This window comes from Gavia stellata, unplaced genomic scaffold (assembly GCF_030936135.1).
Source record: "Gavia stellata isolate bGavSte3 unplaced genomic scaffold, bGavSte3.hap2 HAP2_SCAFFOLD_42, whole genome shotgun sequence".
NCBI classification, from domain to species: domain Eukaryota; kingdom Metazoa; phylum Chordata; class Aves; order Gaviiformes; family Gaviidae; genus Gavia; species Gavia stellata.
Genome location: NW_026776913.1, coordinates 772,869 through 782,457, shown reverse-complemented (window position 1 = coordinate 782,457; position 9,589 = coordinate 772,869). Strand labels below are relative to the sequence as shown.

General features: G+C 52.8%; 1 protein-coding gene across 1 annotated transcript; it reads right to left on the bottom strand.

Annotated features, from left to right (window-relative positions):
- Positions 1 to 504: 504 nt before the first annotated feature.
- On the bottom strand, positions 505 to 7,155 carry LOC132321424 (olfactory receptor 14C36-like; the record flags this gene model as incomplete). Its single annotated transcript, XM_059834921.1, has 2 exons — positions 505 to 885; positions 6,511 to 7,155. Coding segments are annotated over 2 exons (1,026 nt in total), but the record flags the coding sequence as incomplete, so codon positions are not given.
- Positions 7,156 to 9,589: the final 2,434 nt, after the last annotated feature.

Genomic DNA, 9,589 nt, shown 5'->3' with positions numbered 1-9,589 from the left:
CAGTACCAGAGCCCCAAGACCCCACAGTTTCTCCAGGCGATGCTTTGGACCACCTGCTCCCTCCAGGAGTCAACTCCCCCCTCCCAGTCTCTCCGGTTGCTTCCCCCCGGGCACGTGAGCCCCTATGACTTGTGGTCCCCCCTCCAGGGGCTGGCACTCACACCTCCACACGCACAAAGAACAGAGATCCCCCTCACCCCAGGAAGTAGTGAAATGGAGTTTAACAAGAAGGCAGGACAGGCTGGGACCATTAGTTGCAGGGTGCGGCTGGACAAGTGTACTTACCAGCAACCTCCTTCATCGTGACTAGCTATTTTTAGCCCTATTTCATCCCCAAACAAACTTGAGTCCTGCCTTTCCCTGCCATCGGTCCTTTCCTAGAAATCCCATCGGAAGTCTTCATTACATGAAATAGGAACCGGGTTTGCAGATCCACTTTCAAGAAGACAAAGACAAAAAGTATGAGTAAAAGCATGAGTATTTAATTGCAGTAGCTGCTTCTACTCAGCATAATTTAGATGCAGTTGCATTGGAAATCATACTAGCACCTTCAATGCCATCTGCTGTGGTATCTGCAGCTGCAATGCTGTTTGACACAGCACCTCTGTCTCCGGTGGTGTCTGTAATGGTATCTGCATCTGCCATGGCATCTCCAGTGGCATCGGTGCCGGTACCTTCAAAAGAATCTTCAAAGGCACCTGCATCTCCAATGGTGTCTGCATCTGCCATGGTTTCTGCAATGGCACCTGCATCCTCAATAGCATCTCCATCAGCAATTGCACCTGAAACTGTATTTCCATCTGCAGTGGCATCTGCACCAGCATTGGCACTGTTATCCATAATGGTATCTGCATCCGCAATGATGGCTGCATTGGAGAGCTGTAGCTGACAGGACAGTTGCACACCCAGCATTCCGGATGCAGATACCCTTGCAGATGCCCTGGCAGATTCTTTCCCACTGCAGATGCAGAGGCCATTGCAGATACTGATCCCGTTGCAGCTATCCATAGCATCACACACCCCCATGCAGATACCAACACCATTACAGATGCACACACAGCACAGCAGGCATTATCCCCCCTCCTCAGCACTGCTCAGAACACATACACAACACCACACTGCGTACGGGGTCTCAGGAAAAGTGACCTCTCGCTTGCCTCTGTCCTCTACTGGCCTCTGACTCCGGTTCCCACAGGCCCTGCCCTCCTCCTGCCTCCCCAAGGGGCCCAGGAGCTCAGAACTGGGAGAAAGCGGGCGCAGTGCTGCTAAAGAAACCTTCTGCTGGGGATTTGCAAGATGAGTCCTGCATGGAAAGGAGGCACGGTCATCTCTTTGAGGGCAAAAATACCCTCCTGACCACTGCAACAGCCTCACTCACAGCCAATACTGCATTTGGTGGACAGGGACAAAAGAAATCCATTCACTGCCTCCAACACAGAAACAGCTTCAACATGGACCTGACTAGAGTTTTCCCCACCCACTTGCAGAAGGGGATAAGGATCCACCAAGAAAATCACAGAATCACGGAATGAGAGGGGTTGCAAGGGACCTCTGGAGATCATCTAGTCCAACCCCCCCACCAGAGGAGGTTCACCTACAGCAGGTTGCACAGGAATGCTTCCACGTGAGTTTTGAATATCTCCAGAGAAAGAGACTCCAAAACCTCTCTGGGCAGCTTGTTCCAGTGCTCTGACACCCTCAAAGGAAAGAAGTTCCTCCTCATGTTACGATGGAATTTTCTATGACCATGTTTGTGCCCATTACCTCTTGTCCTGTCACTGGGCACCACTGAAAAAAGACTGGCCCCATCCTCCTGGCACCCACCCCTTAACTATTTCTAAGCATTAATATGATCCCCCTCAGTCTTCTCTTCTCCAGACTAGAAAGACCCAAGTCCCTCAGCCTTTCCTCCTAAGAAAGATGTTCCACTCCCCTAATCATCTTCGTAGCCCTTTGCTGGACCCTCTCCAGCAGCTCCCTGTCCTTCTTGAACCGGGGAGCCCAGAACTGGACACAGCACTCCAGATGCGGCCTCAGCAGGGCAGAGTAGAGGGGGAGGATAACCTCCCTCGCCCTGCTAGCCACACTCTTCTGGATGCACCCCAGGATGCCATTGGCCTTCTTGGCTACAAGGGCACATTGGTGGCTCGTGGTCATCCTGTTGTCCCCCAGGACTCCCAGGTCCCTTTCCACAGAGCTGCTCTCCACCAGCTCAGCCCCTAACCTGTGCTGATGCAGGGGGTTATTCCGCCCCCGGTGCAGTGCCCTACACTTGCCTTTGCTGAATTTCATCAGGTTCCTCTCTGCCCAACTCTCCAGCCTGTCCAGGTGAAACTGAATGGCAGCTCAGCCTTCCGCCGTATCCACCACTCCTCCCAGTTTTGTGTCATCAGCAAACTTGCTGAGGGCACCCTCTATCCCTTCATCCAGGTCATTGATGAATATATTGAACAGGACTGGACCCAGTCCTGACCCCTGGGGAACACCACTTGTGACAGACCTCCAACTAGACTCTGGGCCACTAATCACAGCCCTCGGAGCTCTGTCTATCAGCCAGTTCCAAATCCACCCCACTGCCCATTCCATCACACTTCCTAAGCTTGCCTCTGAGGATGATGTGGGAGACGGTGTCGAAAGCCTTGCTGAAGCCAAGGCAGACAACATCCACTGCCCTCCCCGCATCTATCCATCCAGACATGTCATCGTAGGAGGCTATCAGATTGGTCAGACATGACTTTTCTTGGTGAATCCATGTTGACTACTTCTGATAACCTTCTTTTCCTCCTGGTGCTTTGAGGTGACGCCCAGAACGAGCAGCACAGGGAATAAACACGAAGAATTGGAGATCTGTGTGCGGTCGCAGGGCCATGATCTCATTGCAATGACTGAGACATGGTGGGATAGCTCACATGACTGGAACGCTGTCATGGATGGCTGTGTTCTTTTTAGGAAAGATAGGCCAGCAAGGGGAGGTGATGGAGTTGCTCTTTATGTGGAGAGAGCAACTGGAATGTATCGAGCTCTCCCTGGGGGCAGATGAAGAGCGAGTTGAGAGCTTGTGGGTAAGGATTAAGGGGCAGGCTGACATGAGAGATGCTGTTGTGGGTGTTGATTACAGGCCACCTGATCAGGGTGGGGAAAATGATGAGGCCTTCTACAGAGAGCTGAGAGTCATCTCACCATCACAGGTCTCAGTTCTCCTGCGAGATTTCACTCACCCTGATACCTGCTGGGAAGTCTTCACAGCCAGGCATTTACAGTCCGGGAGGTTCCCCCAGTGTATTGATGATAACTTTTTGACTCAGGTGGTGGAGGAGCCAACAAGGAGAGGTGTTCTACTGGACCTAGTACTGACAAACAAAGAGTGACTGGTGAGGGACATGAAGGTTGGGGGCACCCTCGGCTGTACTGGGCCAAAGCTTCTAGTTCCTCTTGTTTATTCTGCATGCTGCACGCATTAGTATAAACACACTTCAAATGTGCTCCATTGTACTCAGCACATCGTGGAGCAGACTGAAGGACCTCGCTAGCACAGCATCAGTCCAACATTGGTGTGCCACCCCCAGGTTTATCTCTGGTGAGCCTGGTTTTATCCCTTTCCCCCTTCAAATCCAATTTAAAGCTCTTTCAAGGAGCCCTGCTAGCTCCTCGGCAAAGATTCTTTTCCTCTTCTGGGACAGGTGTACCCCATCTGTTGACAGCAGGCCTGGTGTTGTGTAGACCAACTCATGATCAAAAATCCCCAAATCCTGCTGGTGACACCAGGCTCAGAGCCAGGTATTGATCTGCTGGCTCGTCCTGTTTCTTTCTTCATCATTTCCTGCAACTGGAAGGACAGAGGAGAGCACTACTTGTGCCTCTGATCCCTTAACCAGTCATCCCAAGGCCCTGAATTCTCTCTTGATTGCCCTTGGACTTCTTATTGCAACTTATTGGAACAGGCTGCCCAGGGAGGTGATGGAGTCACCAGCACTGGAGGGGTTCCAGGAACCTGTGGACGTGGCACTGCGGGACATGGTTTAGTGGGCATGGTGGTGTTGTGGTGATGGTTGGACCTGGTGATCTTACAGGTCTTTTCCAACCTTAATGATTCTGTGATTCTGTGATTCATTGCTGCTGACATGAAAAAGCAAGAATGGATGATAATGCGAGGGCTGTACCAGGGTAGGAATTTTTCCCATCACATCTTTAACGCAGACCCTAGGGAGGCAGCAGACTTCCCAAAGAAGTGGGTCCAGTCTGCCTGTTGGGCCTTCTGTTCCCCTCAGGAGAGAGTCTCCTATGACAGTGGCCCATCTTTTTCTCTTTATGGAAGGGGTTTGACGCAGGGAGTAGTCTGACTTAACCTTGGGGACACCTCCAACCTAGATGAACCATCGTCCTCGTCATTATTGGGTTCCACTTGCAGATTCTCGTACCTGTTGTGCAAGGACACCTGGGAAGGTGGGGTAGTGATGGAGGAGATGTGTCTGTTGTGCCAGGCAGGAACCTGTCGCCGTTTCCCCCTATCCCTTGAGTGACCGCGTTCAGCCAGGTGGAGAGAGGATAGGGAATCCTCCATATGATGTGTCTGGTCTGCCTGACAGGCTTGTTCCAGGAAAGGTAGGGTGTGTTTCCAGCATGTTCCCAGTGGAGCTCTGTCTGCAAAGACTCGACACTCACAGTGGATGCAGAGTTTAGAGAGGCCATGGCGTTCTGCTGGGTAGATACCATATCTCCCTGGTCAAGCCAGTGGAGTTACAGCGCCCTTCCTGCACGCCCTTCCACGTGAACTGCCCTGCAAACTGCCGTGCCACGCCCTTTCTGATGCACCACACCCCATTTGTCCGCCCTGCTCGTGGCACTCCCTAGGGTTTTATTTTATACATGTGGGGGCTTGGCCACCACCGCTCCTGGCCCTACCCAGGTCTCGTTGGCAGCTGTCACGTTAGCTGCTGGCTTCTGATGGGTCTCTCCACTCCCCTGAGGTGTCCCTGGTTCAGGAAAGCCCCTGTACACTCTATACCCTGTACAGTGCTAGAGTGCTGCACTGCAGATCATGCCTGCACCAGAGCTGCTCACCTCAGCCACCATCACAACCCATCTCCAAGGACAGCCTGGTCAGGATGTCCTGGGAGCATGCAGACGGGCCATGGTGGTCAGCTACAAGCAAAGACATGCACTGCAGGTGCCTGCATGGGCTCAGAGCAGGGCACGAGGAGACACCCTACACCCAGCACAGAGGCCCCGTGGCAGTGCCCGTCGGCTGACACCGAGCTGGGGACTGTGGGACAAGAAGATGAGACCTTTGCAGCTGAGTGGTCCCCACATGGTCCCAGAGCCCCACAGTGCAGGCGCTGCATGGACCAGAGAGCATCAAAGGACAGGGAAACACTCCCCCGACACAGTCCACACAGCAGCCCTCTGTGCCTGCTCCCCCAGCAGCCCCCTATGTGCAGCCCCCCACCACTGCCTCCCCTGCACAACCTCCGTCGTGTCCCATGGGGCCATCACCAGACAGCCCTGCTGTGGGATCCGGGGGTCTGGCCCAGGTGAGAGGCTGGGCAGAGCTGGCCATGCCCCAGTACCCTGAGCCCAGCAGGAGGACGGAGCTGGCCACGCAAGAAAGGCCCCTCCCCAGGGCTGGGGTCTATGGGCAGACATGGGAAAGTGCCCCGCTCTGCTCCCTGCCAGCCCTGCTCCCCAGGACAGCATGAGAGCCCAGGCCCTGGGGCTCCTCAGGCAGCTCCCGCATTTCTCCACTCCCCCTTCCCTGTGCCTGCTGCGTCCTCACTAGCTCCCATGGGACTGCAGAGTCTTGGTTTGTGGGTACCTGGGTTTAGCGCTTTACACTGGCGGACTTCACCTCTGAGGGGGTTTCACCTTCTGAGTCCCCATTCACAGCCCACCCCAGGGCACATGGAGAGTGCCTGTCCTCTCCTGAGCCCTCCACATTCCTTTCCAGAGGCACTGACAGCTGCTATCAGCCCTGTCATACCTCTGGCAGCCGGAGGAAGGGGACTGGGAGCTCACGCACCATCTCCACTGCCTCTGGACACCAGGAAGGTGGTTTTCAGACAAGTTCTTAGTGTCCCAGGTGTGATTCGAACAAATGGTCGCAAACACAGTGAGAACAGAAGGAGAAAACTTCCAAAGGTCCAATTCCTTTGGACTGTTGTTGGCTTGAGCTTTACAAGGAAAGCTCAGCCGTCAGGCACTGCACTCAGGAGATTGTCTTTTATTTCAGAGATGCTATTAGAGAGGCCAGACGTGACACAGTGTTCAACACATTTGTGAAAGGGTCAGACCCAACAGGACCAAGCCTCAAGAGCAGTGGTATGAACCCCAGCAATTACTGCCAGGTAGGATTATCATAGGGGAAAAAAGCACAGTCCTGGGCTAAGAGAATCCCTGGGCACTCCGCAGAGAAGGGGAGGCAGGTTATTGTTGATGGAGAAATGTCCATTGCATCAGTTTCCTTAGGGCCTCCTTCAGCTCCACGTTCCTCATGCTGTAGATGAGGGGGTTCACTGCTGGAGGCATCACCGAGTACAGAACCGCCATCACAAGGTCCAGGGATGGGGAGGAGATGGAGGGGGGCTTCAGGTAGGCAAATACTGCAGTGCTGAAAAACAGGGAGACCACGGCCAGGTGAGGGAGGCACGTGGAAAAGGGTTTGTGCCGTCCCTGCTCAGAGGGGATCCTCAGCACAGCCCTCAAGATCTGCACATAGGACAGCACAATGAAAACAAAACACCCAAAACCAAAAAAAGCGCTAACCACAAGAAGCCCAACTTCCCTGAGGTAGGCGTCTGAGCACGAGAGCTTGAGGATCTGTGGAATTTCACAAAAGAACTGGTCCACAGCATTGCCTTGGCAGAGTGGTAGTGAAAATGTATTGGCTGTGTGCAGCACAGCATAGAAAAAAATACTGCCCCAGGCAGCTGCTGCCATGTGGACACAAGCTCTGCTGCCCAGGAGGGTCCCATAGTGCAGGGGTTTGCAGATGGCAATGTAGCGGTCATAGGCCATGATGGTGAGAAGATAAAACTCTGCTGACATGAAAAGGACAAACAGAAAGAGCTGAGCAGCACATCCTGCAAAGGAGATGGCCCTGGTGTCCCAGAGGGAATTGCCCATGGCTTTGGGGAGAGTGGTGGAGATGGAGCCCAGGTCAAGGAGGGAGAGGTTGAGGAGGAAGAAGTACATGGGGCTGTGGAGGTGGTGGTCACAGACTATGGCGGTGATGATGAGGCCATTGCCCAGGAGGGCAGCCAGGTAGATGCCCAGGAAGAGGCAGAAGTGCAAGAGCTGCAGCTGACGCGTGTCTGTGAATGCCAGGAGGAGGAACTGGGTGATGGAGCTGCTGTTGGATTTTGTGGTCGGACATAAGGAAATTCCAGTCAGGGCAGGGAGGTGGACAATGTCTTCTTTAAGCAACCTGTGGATTTCTCAGGATCAGTGACACAGGGTCTTACCGAGAACAGAACACAGCACTGAGCACTGAGCAGAGCTCAGTATAGCTGGGCTGTAAGGACAGCCCGCTGCAATGGCCCACAGGGATATTCAGTTGACTCTCTCAAGGGAATTCAATGGCACCAAGATGAGCTGTTACTACGGAAGTTAGAGTTAAAGAAGAAACAAAGCAATGTGAGGCCACAGCAACATTTAGCAAGAGCAGGTGTAAATAGTTCTGAGATACTCTGTGTTGTGTTTGGCTCAGTCTCCATCAGCAGGGTCTCCCCGGCCCTTGTACCCTAAGGCAGAACCCATGGAAAACAAGCAGCAGTGGGTGGGGATCAAGTCAGGAGTCACTTGAACAAACTCAGCCCTTGCCAGCTCATGAGACGGGAGGGCCTTCATCCAAGGATGCTGAGAGAACAGGCCAAACTTTCAGTGATGCTGTTCTATGTCGTATTGGACAGGTCATTGGTTTAGCAGAACTCACTCAGCTGGTAAACCCCAGGGGATCTGCTAACTGTCCTGGTCCTGCCCAAACAAAGCCTGTACATAACTGTGGGAGGAGATAAGGTCCCCGGAGTGCACACAGGGAGGTGGCTGGGGAAGGCAGTGTGGGCTGCTCCTCCCTTGGGAAAAAGCAAGCCCATTTGTGAGATTGTCTTTGCTCAAGGACCAGGGTGCACTTGGTGGGTAATACAGAAGGATGGGAGATCCGGCATGTACCTCAAGGAGGTCTGACCTTGGGGGAAAATCATCCGTGGTGTGAGTTATAAGTTCTAGGAAGCGAGGCAGCAGGAACCACTCAAACCAACAGAGGACAATCCTCATGAGGAAGGGGGTGGGTGCAATGGTGATCCAATCCAATCCGGTCTTGGCACACAAGGATCCAGCACGTTACTTCACCTGTCCTAAGTGACCACCTTGACAGATGGGGCCCAAGTCATTGGCTTCTCATATGGACACTCGCTGAGGGGGTGGGGGGAGCAGAGCTGGAATGGGTGGATAATATCAGTGATGTCAAGGAGCAGCGCAGTGGTAAATGAGGATGTATAAACCTGACTGTTGGAAGCAAAGCTGCTCTAAGTATGCAGTAGAAGTTGTAAGTGTTGTTAAGAGGGGATTTGGGGACTGAGAAAGAGAGAGAATGGAAAGGTTTGAGTAGGGTGTAGAAATGCAACAACATAGGAATGGGGTGATTCCGTATGTATTGAATGTATACACTCAGGTGTATCACTCAGTGTGGGACCTGACCATGACGGAAATTCTGTGGAATAAGGGTGCAGATTATACTGGGTCTCGCTGGGTTGGGATTAACATTTCTCATAGCAGCTCATCTGGTGCTTTGCATCGGTGGCCAAAACAGCGTTAATAACTGTTTTAGCTATTGCTGAGCAGTGCTTGCACAGTGTCGAGGCCTTCTCTGTTTCTCTCTCTTCCCCTCCAATGAGTAGTTTGGATTTCTTGATGATGGAAGAGCAGGGGATGTCATTTAGCAAGGCCAAGTTTTTTGCTCTCTGTTGGTGTCTGTGTCCACTTTTTTCCTAGGGGAGGGGCATCAGGAGCCCATGTTAGAAGAGGCAATGGGTTACCCCATGCCCGACACAGCCAAGTCCAGCCAGCTCTGCAATAGTCCTACTGCTGGCAAAAGCTAAGCCCATCAGCCAAGCTGGTGGCACCTCTGTGAAAATGTATTTAAGAAAGGGCACAAATGCCAGAGTGGGACAGGAGTAAGGAAAAAAAAGGTGTGAGAAAACTTCCTGCAAACATCAGGGTCGGTGAAGAAGGAGCGGGAGGAGGAGCTCCAGATGCCGCAGAAGAGATTGCCCTGCAGCCCACGGAGGGACCACAATGGAGCAGGTATTTCCCTGCAGCCTGTGGAGGATCAAGTGCCAGAGGAGTTGGGTATTTCCTGAAAGAACTCTAGCCTGTGGGAAGGTTGCCATGGGGAAAGTGCAAGGAGGGAACAGCAGAGGTGAAGTGTGATGAACTAACTGCAATCCCCATTCCTCCTTTTACCACTCACGGGGAAAGGAGGTAGAGGAAACAGCAATGAAGGAATCAAGCTGAGCCTGGGAAGAAGGGAGAAAGGGGAGGTGCCATTGTAATATTTACCTTTTCTTCTCACTATCCAAACCTATTTGAATTGGTA